At 44.3% G+C, this 16811-nt stretch overlaps 1 protein-coding gene across 4 annotated transcripts in view; it reads right to left on the bottom strand.

Annotated features, from left to right (window-relative positions):
- Positions 1-16811, bottom strand: part of LOC146204699 (large proline-rich protein BAG6) — a 111833-nt gene that overhangs the window by 71092 nt on the left and 23930 nt on the right. For all 4 annotated transcript variants that reach the window (XM_084589414.1, XM_084589412.1, XM_084589415.1 and 1 more), the window contains exons 7-11: positions 13553-13681; positions 9241-9351; positions 6590-6809; positions 4428-4578; positions 1723-1846 (exon numbers count right to left, since the gene is read on the bottom strand). In XM_084589414.1, the coding sequence (XP_084445540.1) occupies positions 1723-1846; positions 4428-4578; positions 6590-6809; positions 9241-9351; positions 13553-13681 (735 nt within the window). The remainder of the gene's footprint in view (positions 1-1722; positions 1847-4427; positions 4579-6589; positions 6810-9240; positions 9352-13552; positions 13682-16811) is intronic.

The following is a 16811-nucleotide window of genomic DNA, read 5'->3' as shown; positions in this document are numbered from 1 at the left end:
AAAAGGAGACTCGAGATCAGGCCATAACAGAGGGCTCAGGAAATTTTGACCTGTTTTGACCTCCTGTTGTTCTTTAACATGCACAGCACACAGCGCACCTGCCTTGCTATCTAAAAATAGCTGCCATGGCCAGGATTTAACCCGTACGAGTCTTCGGCCGGCCGAGTGTCGCACGCGTATATGTCACAAATGCACCACAAATTGGTTGCCATACATCAATTCTTGCGAGTGTACACATAGTGCTGCTTGCAACAAAAAAATTAAAATAAAATAATAAATAAATAAATAAAAAGGAGACGCCATAAAAGCAAAAAACTTCAAATAACAGTTGTGCTGTTTCTCAATTCCATAGCCATGCTTATATAGCTTAATCATTTCTTAAACCAATGTATAATCAAATCCAGTATGTACGCTCTTCGCCTTTAGCCTGTAGTTAAATCTCGTTACAAGAGACACTGTTATAAGAGACATTTGAAAATGGTTCGGTTGGTTTTCCTATGTCTGCCAAGTTAACAACATTGCAAACAAGAGACACTCGGTTACTAAGAGCACCGTTTTCAGGTCCCTGGAGTAAAATCTTCACTATTTAGAAAAGACACAATCCAGGTCTGCTCATGCAATGCAGCTGAAGCGTACCAACTCGTACATTCTGCACTTCAGATTCCCTTAGCCCTTAGATTCCCTTAATTCTGTTCCATATTGGCATCCTTTCTGTTTCTATATGTCAAGAACTGAGAAGGAGTGTTTCTCCATGATTGGAAAGTCAAAACGACCCCATTGTTTAAGCCACTGGCATTGCATTACTGTCACCTACGAAGCTAATTAAAAATACATGAATGACATCCAGCATTTTTAACTCCTCGCTGTTAAAATTTGATCACAAGATGAAAGCTCGGAATCCTGATGTCTTTCACTTTGTGAACAATGCTTCTTGCAGCACCAAAGTTCTCGTGCTCAAAGCCACCAAAGTTATTTTTTCCCTCCAAACTTCACACCCTACTTTCAACCAATAGACAAAGGCATTATGCGCTCTGTCAAGTTGCTGTACAAAACAAGGTTGGTAGAACGCCTGTTGCTCTATAGGCAGCAAGACTGTACAATAGTAATTGATTCGAAGTTTGCTGTTCGTTCAGGTTATTTCAGGTGTCTGGAATGGCCTGAGAGATGAAGCTGTGAGAAACTGTTTTAGACAAGCAGGCTTTAAATGTGGTGACATGATGTAAGAGGGTTCATATATGGATACTGCGGAAAGCATCCTTGAAGATGAAGCTTGGGCGAGCATTCAAGAGACTGCTGAGGTACCATAATGTTTTGAGGAATTCGTATCTGCAGATGTGGATCTTGTGTGCTCCCGAAGAGCTTTTAGACTGTGCAATTCTCCCCCAAGTAAATAGCACATGTAAATTACACTGCTCAGTTGCCAAGCAAAATGAAAAAATAGAATGTATAAATCACTAACTGTTTGTGCTAAAGGTTACATGCGGCAAAGCGAAAGCTCCATGTGCTATTTATAGGCACAAGCTTGTTTGTGTACAAGTCTTTAATGAAAGAACAAGCACTCCCCAAGGTTGCCCCCAAAAGCACAAAAATTAATTTAAAAGATATTTACTGCACTTAAAAGAGCTCAAATCTCAATGCACAAGATGACACAAGAAAAATAAGGTGCAGCACATTTGGTGTCACAGCCATTTTAACAAAAGTTTCTACAAATGGCTAGCATACCGTCATAGACTGCATGTTTGGGTCATCCTGAACCAGTTCCTGATATCGCTGAAGGTATGGAGCCAGGCGACTTTGCAGCTGAAGAATCTCTCCAAGGATAGGCGCCAAAGAGGACGCAGGAGGCCTGTAGAGGAGACCATTGGATTTAAAGTAGCTTACACACATCCATGCAGTCACAAATTAAATGTGCAACTTGAAAACCTCATCCAATTAGACAATGACATTCAAGGCAAGCTGGACATAATATAATGGTTTGACTCCCAACTCAAGAGTACCTTTGCCAGAAGAATGAGTGTTAAAGAAGGAACACAAAAACAAAGCAACTGTACCCTTTATTTAAGGGCAGAAAAAACAAAGTGTGATGTGCACAATCTCGAAAGCACTTGAAACTACTAGTTGGTTATGAGGCTTTGAGTATGCAAACACACTGATAAGCCGCCATGGCTATAAAATAAAAGCATTGTATAAAGTCTGTCACTACAGCTGGTCACTCAAAAAAAAGGAAGCAAGGCCAAAGAGAAAGGCCAAACCAGCAAACAAAGGCCAAGTAAAAGCAACAGGCGTGGAGTAATAACACTGGAGCAAGTAAAACAGATTTCGATATAGGCTCATGCCCACATAGATACATGATGAAGTCACTGCAATGTTACAGCTTCTGATAGTGACTCCACAGATAGTTCATGTTTCTCGCTTGTGGTGGCGCAAGGTAGCAACAGTCACAGCATGGCATTATAGGGCAACAGTGTTTACAAACAAAGGGGGTGCTCGCAAATACTGCAGCAGATTGGGTGAAAAATAGGCTTAGCAGCCATAGAAATATACATGGTGGCGAACATTGTGTTTTGATTTGGTTTGCGAGATGTAACATCCCAAAGCGACTCAGACTATGAGAGAAGCCGTAGTGGAGGACTCTGGAAATTTTGACCACCTGGGGTTCCTTAACGTACACTGGCATTGCACAGCACACGGGCGCCTTGCTTTTCACCTCCATCGAAAAGCGGCTGCAGAGACGGGGACTTGATCCCACATACTTCGGTACAGTAGCCGAGCGCCGTAACCTCTGCGCTACCCCTGCGGGGTCAGTTTGGTTTGGTTTGTGAGATTTAATGTCCCAAAGTACTCAGGCTATGAGAGACGCCGTAGTGGAGGGCTCCGAAAATTTCGACCATTTGGGGTTCTTTAATGTGCACAAACATCGCACAGTACACGGGCAGCCTTGCTTTTTGCCCCCCATCGAAAAGGTTTTGATCCGCAAACTTGGGCACAGTAGTCGAGTGCCCTAACCACTGCACCACCACGGCAAGGTGAAAGCAGTTTTCTGGTCTTATAGTAGCCTATGATGTGGTCTTTTTGTGCAGCATAATCACTAGCTTTCTTGATCAGATTGTGAAAGTATGAAATTTAATTTCAAAGGTGGAATACTTCTTAAACACCGCAAAATGTACGAGGGTATGAGTGGGTACCACTACCCACAGAAACATATGTAAGCAAAACTTACCAAAATATTTTTCTCTATGTACAGGACACCAATTATGGCAGCTGGTCATTAAATGTTGGTGAGTGCTTTGAAGAACAGTGTTACAGATTACACTAAGTCATTTTGAAGAGAATCGGTGTAAAACACTCCGATAAATATTTGTAGTGAAGCCGGCCTTGCTGTTGCAACGATTGGTGCCCACTGCATACTTCCGAAAAATATGCAAGCTGCTCATGCAGCCTAAAATTTACAGGACACCAATTATAGCAGCTGGTCATTTAATGTTCGCGAGTGCTTTGAAGAACAGTGTTACAGATTACACTAAGTCATTTTGAAGAGAATCGGCGTAAAACACTCCGATAAATATTTGTAGTGAAGCCGGCCTTGCTGTTGCAACGATTGGTGCCCACTGCATACTTCTGAAAAATATGCAAGCTGCTCATGCAGCCTAAAATGCCTCGTGTGGTAATGTCCGGCTTTCATCATGGAATGCATGCAACATCGGCCCCCATATGTCAACAGCTACAATGAGTGGATATAGCCAAGTCAATATCCTTCCATGACTATTACCCATGTGGAACTTTGTCGTGCTAGCAAGCTCCACATGACAACACTGTGTGTAGTGAAGTGCAACAACGAACTATAGTGTGCAGTGCGCCCACTAATGACCGCTCTTCCCTATCCGCACCCACATTCATGGGCTTCGAGCCCTCCTTCTGAAATAAATTCATTCATTCATTCATGCCAACAAAGGGAAGGCTGAGCTTCGAGCCCTCCTCCTGAAATAAATTCATTCATTCATTCATGCCAACAAAGGGAAGGCTGAGTTCAACGTCTGGCAGGGGAAGCAGCTGCAGCCACCCAATATTTAAATTCCACGCAGAGCCCAAATAATCCTTTTGCAGCAGAAACCTTTAAGGCTGCTTAGAGGGCCTCATGAGGGAGAATGCAAATTTTGCCACTGCAGAGCCTTTTCAAAGGCTGTACCCGCAAACACGCCACAACCACTTGGCTTTCATCTGCCACTTATCTGATGACGCCATGATGTTACTGGGGCCATTCTGTGGCTTTGCTAAAGAACAGCAGTGTAAATATCCAATTTTCCCCCCGTGTTAAAACTTCTATGGAAGTGGACATTTACAAGGCTGCATCTTGCACATACAAAGAATTTCTCAGGCTTCATATAAAAGATTTTTTAAGGCCAGGAAGAACATGACTCGCCACACACCCATAATCTCTCAGTGGTCTTGCACTGGTGTTCTGCTGTGCAGGGCCCTGCTGCTGTGTGGAACCAGAACCTCCTGTAGAAGTTGGTGCGGAAGGCTGGGCTGATGCTGGTCCCCCATCAGGCATTGGCTGACTGGGTGACTGACGCTGACCTAGAAGTTTTAAAAATGAACTGTTAGTTCTCGTACTGATAGCAGGTTTGTGTGATGCAAAGAAAGATTTGCTACACTTCCAGAGCAGCTTTTAATGCAACATCATTTAGGCTGTCGTCTGTTTCTCTGCAACTAAACTCCCCGTTTCTCCACAAAAAAATTCCGATTGGTCGACATGGCGGATATAAAGGTCACATGACCCCCCCAAACCCAATTGGAAAATACTGCCAGGCTTGGAAACGCCAAGGATCTCCAAAATTTGGTAGAGAAAGGCAAACTGCCCGATATTATTCAGCTTTAATTCAATCACTAATCAACCTTATTCATATTGCTACGAATATGACGAAGCAGGCAGTGGCGCGAGGCAGAGCGCTCACGCCTTGCCCACTGGCCAAGCATATTTCATCATCGTGTCATCATGTCCTGTTTCTGTTATGTCGCTGTGTTGCATCGCTTGCCATATGCCATCACATAACATTTGGTTGGATGTGTGCTTCATCCCAATCCTTGAGTTGGAGCATCGACTCCAATCGTTCGCCGGGACTGTTGGCCGGAAGCCTGTGGAGATTGCCGCACAGCTCCGCCCCAGCCCTTCCTGCTCAGACACGACCAGCCGCTCTCCCCAGCCCTGACCACAACAAACGACAACCAGGAGGAGCCCAAAGCTGCACCGACCAACCCCATGACAAAGCGACTTCACGACCACTCGAGCAAATACATTACCCTTGCCCGAGCCTTCCGGCGTGTCCATGGGCCTTTGGCAAACGGTGAACACTGAACCTGAACCTGATGCTCCGGGAGCAAGCATTCATCCCATTTTCACATTTATTGTGGTGGCAAACGTTTCATCTCCTAATCCTCCACCTGTGTTCATTGTCACATCATGCATTGAATTTCAAGCAATCGATCGGGACGATCGCTCGGTGGCCCCAGGTCATCCTACCAAGACAACGAAGCAGGCAGTGGCGCGGGGCGGAGCACTCGCGCCAAGTTCGCTGGCCATTGAAGTATATTTTATTGTCATGTCATCACATCGTTCTGTTTTTGTTGTGTCGCCGTGTTCCATCGCTTGCCATATGCCACCATGTAACCATATATATATATAAAAGCAGATCCATAGGTGTATTAAGCTAGATTCGTAGGATGGATTATACGCTGAGGACCCCTAAATAATCCACTGGCCTCTTTTTGTCAGATCATGACGGAGAGTACTCATTACCGGGCACCTTGTCATATGGCACCTTTTAAAATTTCACAGGCTACCTGGCTGGCAGCACTTCAACTAGATGTTTCCAATGACAACATATAACTTTCATCTGTCACTAACAAATTTCTACCAAATGTCTAAAAAGCTGGCCAACAAGTACACTGCAGCAGTGCTATAAAAAGCCAGAATAATCCCTATGTAAGATGGCATATCACCCAGTGCCACTCTGAAATTTTCTTGGGTGAGGCATGATCGACCAGTAAGGCAGATGGAGCAAAGAAAGCCAGATCCGTTTCACCGTCAACACCGGTGACCTCGCACAAGTGCACAGGTTAGCCAAAACTTAGTGGGCTATCCCACGGCTTCATTGCACAACTCTGTACTTAAGGCTACACAGCGATGTTGTCCAACCAAATAAGCAGGTGCAATGCTGCGAACAGCCTTCATTTGACTAAGCAGGATGTTCATTTGGGCAAGTTGGTAAACGTTCATAATTGTAAAACAGCACGAACAACGGTAGACAAGAACGAGAAAGACACGGGATGAGCACTGTTTTGGGCAAGTTGGTACACGTTCTTAATTGTGAAATAGCACGAACAACGGTAGACAAGAACGAGAAAGACACGGGACGAGATCGCTCGTCCCGTGTCTTTGTTCTTGTCTACCGTTGTTCGCGCTGTTCTAGAATTATGAACCTTCATTTGACTCAACTTCTGTAAATATGGCATTTTTAAACCTTGTTGCATAATCAAGGGGACACTCCATAGAGCACAAGTGACATCATAAGGCCAGGATAGCACTTACTGCCAGCTGCGGATGAGGCTGCGGCTGAACTCTCCGTTGAAGTGGCTGCAGAAGAGCCAAACACTGATCCAGCTGTGACGCGTGCAGCTACAACGGCTGCAGCAGCAGCAGCTGCTCGAGCAGCATTCACGATTCCCTCACCAAAGCGACCCGTCGATGCCGTTAAACCCAAAGGGCGAGACGCAGCAGCATCAATATCATGGCCGCTTGATGTGCTTGGCTGCGAGGGATGCAGTAAACAATGTCAGCATAAAATAGGCCATGCATAAAGAAAGGACAGCACATGAAGATTTAGCAGCCCTATTAAAGCAGGAACTTTCGTAAAATAAAAGCCGCATATAAGCAGAAAGGCCGGCACTGTCTTCCTTACAGCCATGCATGTAATGATGGCTTTCAGAATTTATGAAAGTGGCCGTTACTCGGACAAAACAGTTTTCCTAGAAACAAGTTCTTTACACAAAACAGTTGTATCTTCAAATGTAATGGCACCATTTCATTTTCTTAGCAGCAAATGCTAACACAAAATTTAGGTTCTAGTAGGAATCTATTACAATGCAAATGACTACAAAATTACAAGTCTGATTACTGAAAGATTTTGGCAGATTATGAAGCCTACAGGTAGAGAAAGCCAGTGAGAGTGGCAATCACCAATGCAACCACGGCGTCAGCACCTGTTACACCAGAGAGAAGTGGGAGTGCCACCTACTATCTTCAGCAAGCTGCACACATCGCTATTGCAAAACTTCAAACAAAAGAAAGCTGCCTTTTACCAGGAATGCACAGATCCAAATTGCACAACAGACCCAACAATACAAATGAGAACTAGTTTTGAGGAAAGGAAAAGTCACTAACTGAGTGGACACTGAAACCGCAATATGAGGAATAAATGAGAGAGAGAAAGAGAAATCATAGTGGAGGGCTCCAGAATAATTTCAACTACCTGGAGATCTTGTAGATCAGATCTTTAAGATGCTCTAATACTACACAGCACACAGGTGCTCTTTGCATTTTGCCTACTTCAATTTGTGGCTGCCGAGGACATTAAACCCGTGCACTCAGGTTCAGCCGCTAAGCACCCAAACCACCGAGGCATCTCAGCAGGCAGACACAAGGCGAGAAAATAATATAACTGTTTTTCTAGCAATATATATCCTTTTACAGAAATGAAAGTGACAAGCAAAGAGCAAAGAACGAACAAAGAAAACACGAGCATATGCCAAGTAAAAAATTGCATGATAAGAATGCCAAAAATCTGTTCTTATAATCTTGAATTGCTCTTATGCTTCTTTTTGGTTCGTTCTTTGCCATTAGCTTTTAGTTTTTACTTTACTTTCTGCAAACTGACTTCTCAATACGTTAACACTTTTTTTTACTTATAAAGACCTTATCAAAATGGAATCATTACTGCTCAAAAGCGCCACTAAAGAGTCAGCACCTATGCCCTATGCTTGCGCCTCTACTTGTACTCATGGCCCTGATTATATGGAAGTACTACGGCTAACCAACGAGCCCAATAACAAGTGCTACACAAGATAATACCAATAAATTTTGTTTGTTCCACGGCAAAGTGCAAACACCAACTTACGAAAAAAAAAAAAAAAAATGTGCATCAAAATGTCCAGCTCATTAGCCCATTAATTCAAAGACTGAAGGCGCCAAACTGAGCTCCATTAATTACTAGTTCAAGAAAGGAAAAAAAATGGCACCCTCTACAAAGCTGTGGCCAGACACAGCTATTTGGCCCACATACTTACCAAATAAGGCAGGTAAGGAAGTATTACTCCTTAGACATGACACGCAAAATAAAAGCCTCAAAAAAGATCATGCACAGGACAGAAGCTGTAGGCTCCACAGCATGCTGGTGCAGCAGTAGCAGGAGTAGCTCCACACAGGTGGCAGATATCCAAATGTATGCCAGCCACTCAATGGGAGTCCACCCCAGTCCCTAAAGCTAGAACTATAGTCATATTGTGTTTTTTCAGCAATAGCCCTAGCGGTCACTGCAGAGCAAATCAAGTGAAATATTTTTTAGGATTCTTTGAATTGTGGTATGACCCACTTTCCAGCTATGCTCCATTTAACAGGCTGGCTGCAGAAAAGGTGGCTACTGGCTAATGTAGCTGGCACTCTAAGAACAAAGCCACATCGTCGAGTGGAAGCAAAGTGTCGCTTTAGACAGCATGCAGAAACAATGTGCAAATTTGAACCCAGCCACTGAATTGTGATTGGGATTGATGCTAAAATGGTTCACACACACATGCTACCTCATCAACGTAGGCAGTCTGCTACAACAGAAGCAAATTAACTTTCTTCTTTAAGACACCATACCAAGAAAGAATGCGTGTACGAGGAGGCCGACCTACTAGAACAATAATATATGTAGTATGCACAATCTTCCATAAAAGGCACGCGCTGTCAGACAGCACCGAGATCAGGTCTCTCCACTTACCACGAACAACACAGCGGGTTGAATTATATTACAGTCTAAAATAAAAATTGATTCAGATTAAGTAGAGTTGAAGCAGCAAAATGAGATCTTCGAACATCAGCAGTTTCTTCTATTCCCCTTTTCACATTCCTGTAATTCCAATAAAAGGTGCCCCCCCGCATATACAGCAAGAGAGTAAGTGCAGAAAAGAAGCTGCTGTTACTGGCGCAGTGTCATTGCCATTGGAGTCAACCATATGGACGTCCACTTCAACCCGCTCTCCAAGATCCATTCCTTCAATATCCGGAGCTGAGGTGGCCTGTTGGCCCTGGTTCTGCAAGGACCACATCAAAACCAAAAAGAAAATGCAATTACCGTTTCAGCCACTAATATGTCATCTAAAAGTGAGGAAAATAAGCCTTAAAAGTAAACAGAGAGCACACCTGAACTCATAAAATGAAATCCTTACAGTGCACAGCCTTCTTTCCCCCGAAACTTATACTCCGTTTCATACATCAGGTGCAACGCAGCGAAAGCTATGCAAGTAGTCCGCAAGAAAAAAAAAAAAGGAGGCGTATCACTACGCGCTCGTTTTGTGGCCGAGTGGTTCCTGCGGAAACAGGCTCTATGCGGGGAGTGCAAACAAGGGCGGTAGCTTTGGTAGTGTTGCACTTGATGTATGGAACTGAGTATAGTGACCAGCAAACACAAAAGCTAAAAGCTGTAAACAATATTTTTTGAGGCAAATCAAGCCCAGTACAGATGCATTTACAGTACTCAAGTACAAATGCATTTTATTACAACACAAGTTGTTTGACAGAACTTTTAAATAATGAAAGTAACCTTTAGCAGTTTCATATCTGATTAAAAAGTTGTCGACAAGGGTTAGAAATGTAGCATTATCAGTGCAATCTAATGCATGTCAGCCAGACTACACGGCTACACAGAACACCAGGCATATGCTAAGATAAAATGGACAATGGCATGCAAATATTTAAAGATTTTAAGTACAGTCAACCTCCTTCGGGGGAACTTGAAGAGATGAGAAAAATTGTTGCTCTTACCAGAAGTGCCCTGAAAGTGTGCCTCTTATAGTAAGCGATGATCAAAATTTGTTAAGCTCCACTATCAATACCAGTAATTGTGTTTTTGAAAATCTAGAAACTGATATGGCTATCAATAGCAGCAAATTACAAATCCCCAGCTGCAACTAGCTTAGATGTCATTAGAAATTAGCCAGCTTACTAGTTTAATTTACTCCAGTTTTCTGGCGTCTGTGGACACTGGTCTCAAAAAATGGTAGCCAGAGTGTTCTCACAAGCACTAAACATTTTGCGATAGTCCCGCAAGCATGTATAACTGGTTACACTGAGGTACACCTTATACAACAGTGCACCTTATGTACCAACAGTTTTGTTAAAGGCTTCTACATCTGAGGAGTGCACCTCATACAGCAGAAAATAAGGTATATGATTCCTGTCATCTGCATGCAATTTCTACTGACAGCACAGAAGACTGAGAGCAAATGCATCAAGTGCACAACACAAGCAGCCCCGGAGTGTAGAAGCCTTCAGCAGGTGCACTTTTAACCTACGGGAGGCACACATGCCATGCCTTGATTTGGGCATGTCATATCGCCGCCACTGAAGGAAGTGGGCAGTATTGATCCACATTTTTACTGAACCAAAAGGTACCGCTGCACATGCGCTTTAGGATTTGCCGTTTTTACATTGTTTGCCTATATATTGAATGTGTTGACTGGAATAAAACCAAGCTGATGTCTAGCGCCCGTGGTGTCCGCTTCTCCTCTGTCCCTGTCTTTAGCACTAGTTACCATGTGCATTGAATCCAAAGATCACAAACTAGCCTAACTGTCCGCTTTAAAAGGTCCTTCTAGTCCATGAAAAAATGGCTGCGAGCCCTCCCTTACTTCCATATCACCTCTACATCACCTGCAAGCTGCCCGAGCGCTCCCCAGCGCAGCCAGCACAAAATCGTCCTAGCGAGTCTGGCAGCCAGCGGGGAACCCAAAAGCACCCAACTAGAGAAAATCGAACACATTCTGGAGGCAACTGGAAATGGCCAGAGCGGCCCAAGAAAAAGCGAACGGCTGGCTCCGCCCTCAGGCGACCCGCGAGCTGCCAGAGGTGGATAATCGAAGAGGCCCATTCTTTGCCAAGTATGGCTCCCTCAGTGGCCTAATCAGAGCAAGGTGAAATGACTGGCGACTGAAGACTGTCTTCTCCTCGTTACCCCCTCCATGGCCATGAGCCGTCCTACTTAAGGACTTTCAACTCAACCAATTCAAACAAAGCATATACACACTAATTTAGCCCCGCGAGTACGCAAGGAAATGTTAACGGCTGCAAGAATTATCGACTGCCATAATTTTTCTCACTGCATAGGATAGAGAGCAGGAGCTTTTCTCCTCTCACTGCACGTTTGATGTCAAGCAGCTTCCTTTTGATATGCTCTGTCCGCAGTTTAACCGAAACCCAAAAGTTATTAGCTTCCTTTACAAACAGTGGATTAGCCGCACATGGCCACTGCACACTGGACACAGCCAACCTCCCACGGAGTAGCCGCCACTGTCACTGCAACGCTGCCATGCCTCTACTTCTACGCAGTAGAGCAGCAGAGGCATGATGTTCATAGGAGCTTGAGCATTGCTGACCACCATTATTTCATGCTTCACATTGTCTTGTGCCATGGCCGTTTGCCCCCTTTTACTCTTCTCTACTGCTCACAGCTCGCAGCTCTTTAAAGCCTTCCCTGCTTCGATGGACAGCACTGCATTCGTAACCATGCTCCTTAATCATGATCTCCCTTGACCATGTGTGCCAATAGAATTACATCCACTGCCCAAAGTAAAAGAAAGTTGGCTTCTTTGATGGAAAATGGATAGACAGAAAGCAGCAGCTCCCTATTCTCCACAAAGTGCCCAAAAATTTGGAAAAGATAGCATTCCATAGCTACCAGGCAAAGATTGCTACAGCAACAGATAATAAATCTCCTTATGTTTTAGCAAGGTAACATAATAAAAGGAAGCAATGATATTATGTGGCTATGGTAACAAACAATTCCGCCACCAACAGAGTGCAAAAAACAACAGGTCATTTCGTGGCTAAGTGCTAGTGCTATCACCTAATAGCAGTATGGTTTCATGTTCCCCTTGACACTTCATACATTTGACCACACACAACAGTCACCTTCCCACCTCTGCCAAATTATACAGTCGAACCCGGTTATATCGAACCCAGATATATCGAATTTTGGTTATATCGAACTCACGGAATATCCCCTTGAAAATCCCATGTTAAAGTATAGGAAAGCCGCGTCATATATCGAACTTAATTTCACCGGTCGTTCGATATATCGAACTCCGGTGTGAAAAGTGTGCCTTTCCCAAAGACAATCGTATCACCCTTGGCCGTTTGCCGCGTGACGTTTTCAAGCCACGCGCGGAAGGAATGAGAGGGGACAGTCCGGCGATGGCTGGTCTGGGCAGCGCCGTGCCCATTCCCCAAAGGCGCTCGCATCTGCAGTTATCGTTTGACATTTGACATTTGCAAGCCATGACATTTGCAAGCCATGTGCGTGGGTGTGCCCATCCTTTTGCCGAGCTATCTCTCTCCTTCAGCACGGGCTACGCATGCGCCAAGCCAGCTCAGCCCGTTTTCAGACGGGCGTCGGACGCTTTGTGTGTTGTGAACCCTCTGCGCGCGGCGGCTGACGTGAGCGGCAGCTGTTTTTTTTTTTGTTTTTTTTTGCGAGTTATCCTTTCTATCGTTGTACTGTTTAAACGTTAAGAAACGGCATGTTTTTTTTTTCTTTTTTTTGCTGGAGTCGTTTAGCCTTGCATGTATGAATCAACGAAAGCACGAGGTCAGCTGCTGCGATCTTGACACCCGCCCCAAGCGCGGCGTGATAAATCGAACCAGGCTTGTGCAATCAAGCCATCACGGGCACTCTGCCAAGTTTGCTCCCCGCCACCGCAGGAGCTATCAAAAGATAAACGCGCCATAACTGCGCAGAATCTTGGCACGCTGCCAAGAAATGAGCTGTGGATGAGACGACCGAAACGGAGTAACGGAGTGACGCGCGCCATCGACATGCAAGCGAAAACGCTCGCGATTTCTGCCGCGGCGACACAAACTTTGTTTTGAGCGGCCGGGGTGGCTCGAGCAGCGAGAAGGACGCATTTCCAACAAGTTTGAAATTTTTCGCTCTGTCGCTGCCGCTCGTCGCTGAGCTCGCTCAATCGCTTGCATTTGAGCGAGCTGGCCTTAAAGTTTTTTTTTTCCAAATTCTCGGGTGCAAAAGTGAAGGGTGGGTTCATTATGCGAGTGGGTTGATTACGCGACAAATACGGTATCTTTTTTTTCGCATCGCAAGTGCGTCACAAGCCGATTTCTGTATATCGAATTATCGATATATCGAACTATTTCGCGATCCCCTTCGAGTTCGATATATCCGGGTTCGACTGTATGCACTACAGCTGAAGATATTTTTTTAAAGGCTGCAGACATATTTACCTCAAGTGCAGCAATCACACGAGCTGCCTTTTGCAGCATTGTTTGTGCCTGGTTGAGACGCAGCTGAGCTTCACTCTGCAATGGAACCTGGCCTAGGTTGATGTGCACATCCACAGAAGAACCATCCTCCTGTAAAGTTTGACACAAAAAATGCGGCATGAACTGTAAAAATCCTGATCCACTTCAACACACATTAAGGGAAAGAAGCAAACCTTCGTTACACTTCACTTATTTGCAAGAAAACAAAAATTGCTGTAAAGCACAAAAAATAGATATTTATTACATGCCAAAACTTACCGAAATGCTAAATAAATGTACAGTACACTCTCATTCATTCGATCCCCATTATTTCAAAATTCTGGATCATTCAAACTAGGAGCAAAGCCTATGTAAGTCTATGGTGTCAAATGCTCGTTAATTTGATTAGGACATGGGTAGGCTCGCATCGGTTAATTCGGATGGGGTATCCCGCCCAGTTACAACCCGCAAAGCCAGCAATTGTCCAAAAAGACACTGCATTGCGCATCACTGGCCTTTTAGTTCTATTCTGAGATGGCATCATGCCGGTCTACCACCTGGTCAAATTTCTCTCTCTCGCATCCATATGCTTCCTCATATCTCCCTAGAATGCTGAACCATTGCTTTCTGAGGATGCTATGCCGCACAGTAGAGAGTTTGTGTGGTGCGGCATCTCTGAAGCGCAACAAGGTCGTTCGTGAAGAAGCACCACTGCTACTACATCACACTGTGAAAAGGCACGTGGAGGCGCTTACGATTTAGAAGCAATTCTTCGACACTCTCGACAGTGTGTGCAAAACAAAGCATTTGACGAAACACCAAAACATCATCCCAGCTGCTTATTAGCTTTCATCTCAGATGAACAGACTACCATAATCCTAGTGTGTAAACAGTTTTCAGCAGCTTTTGGGGTCATTCAATAATTCATCATCATCACCATTAGCCTACTATACCCACTCCAAGGTGAAGGCCTCTCCCAATCACCATCAGCCTATTATACCCACTCCAAGGTGAAGGCCTCTCCCATATTCCTCCAATTAACCCGGTCCTGCGCCAGCTGCACCCACTTGACCCCTGTGAACTTCTTAACCTCATCTGCCACCTAACTTTCTGCCGCCCCCTGCTACGCTTTCCTTCCCTTGGAATCCAGTTTGTTACCCTAAGCGACCATCGGTTATCCTCTCTTCGCACTACATGTCCTGCCCATGCCAATTTCTCTTTCTTGATTTCCACTAGAATGTCAGTACCTTGAGTTATTTCTCTGACCCACACTGCACGTTTCCTATCTTTTTAATGTTACCCCGACCATTTTTCGTTCCATAGCCCTCTGCGTTGTCCTCAACTTAAGCAGAAACCTCTTTGTTAGCCTCGACATTTCAGCCCCAAAGGTGAGCACAGGTAAGATGCAACTGTTGTATACTTTCCTCTTGAGCGATACCGGTAAGCTGCTAGTCAATCTGCGAGTGCTTGCCAAATGCGCTCCATTACAATCTGATTCTTCTTATTATTTCCTTTTCATGGTCCGAATCAGCGGTTAATACCTGTCTTAAGTAGACATATTCGCCTACTACTTCCAGTGCTTCGCTACCTAACGTAAACTGCTGTTCCTTCCCGAGGCTGTTGAACATTACCTTAGTCTTCTGCATACTGATTTTCAAGCCTACCTTTCCACTTTTCCTATCTAGGTTATCAATTATTCTTTGCAGTTCATACCCCGAGTTACTTAGCAAGGCAATGTCATTAGCAAATTGCAAATTACCGAGGTATTCATCTACCCTTATCCCTAACTGCTCCCATTGTCTCTGAATACTTCTAAGCAAGCTGTGAACAGTACTGGGGAGATCTGCCTCCTTGCTTAACACCTTTCTTTATAGGAATTTCGTTACTTTCTTTATGCAGAAATATGGTTGCTGTGCCCCCACTATATATATCTTCCGGCACTTTCACGTACGGATCGTCTACACCCTGGTTTCGCAATGCCTGCATGACCACCGAGGTTTCTACCGAGTCAAATGCTTTTTCGTAATCAATGAATGCTATGTATAAGGGCTGGTTATATTCCGAACATTTTTCTATCACCTGGTTGATGGTATGGATATGATCGAGAGTAGAGTACCCTTTCCGAAAACCTGCTTGATCCTTTGCTTGGTTGGAGTCAAAGGATGTCCTGATTCTATTAGAGATTACCTTGGTAAATTACCTTATAACTAACAGACAGTAAGCTGATTGGTCTGTAATTTTTCAAGTCCTTAGCGTCCCCTTTCTTATGAATTAAGATAATGTTTGCGTTCTTACATGGTTCCGGAATTCGAACATTCTTCCTGGTCCCTTGAAGGTCGAATTAACAAGATTTTTACTGTTCTATTAACAGCCAAGTTTGTGAGATGCACATGTGTGGAGAAAAAATGATTTCACTGCAGTCATGTGATCAAGCCACCTGAAATGTTCCAACGAATTGTGGGTCATATACGGCCTATTTGTTAACAATAACACGCAAATGAGTCTCAAGGCAGTTAGACTAACCAATAGTACATTCCTTGTAAAAAATTTAGAACCCAAGAGGATTGCCCTTGGTCATGCCATGTGGCCTGTTGTGTGTCCACAATGTTCTAAACCTCTTGATGAGACATATCCCTCCTCATCCTTCCATGGATGCTATAAATGGCTAGAAGCAAATCCCCACCCCTGTGCTCTAAACATTTGGCAGAAGCTACACATAAACAGAGAACAATTGCATTCACAGGAAAATTGTATGCAAAATATTTGTTTCATTTTGGCACAGCGCTACAGTCAAACCTCGATGTACTCAACACGGACATTATGAATTATTAGCTATAATGATCTGTTCCCGAGTACTTTTAACAAACACACACTTTTTATTTTGAATGCTTAACGAGACCGGCCATAAAATCTCAGTGCCAAGCAGTGTTCGAACAGATGGCAGGTCACACTGCACAAGAGGAGAGTCCCGGTCAGTGCCCATGTAAGTCTATGGCATCAGACTTGTTATTTCAGACATAGATGGGCTCGTTTCGGTTAATATGGATGGAAGATCATGTCAAGGTACGAATTGCACAGCCAGCCATCACCAATACAGACCTCCCCAAACCTTAAGTGCACGAGTAAAACTGCGCGATAAAGACGGGACGTAAGAAACACACAGGCACAAACGTCCCGTCCAGTCTTTTTCGCACAGTTTTACTCGTTCAATTATTATGAACCAACTAGCCCTTCAGAGTGT

This window comes from Amblyomma maculatum, chromosome 1 (assembly GCF_055883805.1).
Source record: "Amblyomma maculatum isolate TAMU_Amacu chromosome 1, ASM5588380v1, whole genome shotgun sequence".
Taxonomy (NCBI): domain Eukaryota; kingdom Metazoa; phylum Arthropoda; class Arachnida; order Ixodida; family Ixodidae; genus Amblyomma; species Amblyomma maculatum.
The sequence above is the reverse complement of the archived record's forward strand: the minus strand, read 5'-3'. Positions and strand labels throughout refer to the sequence as shown.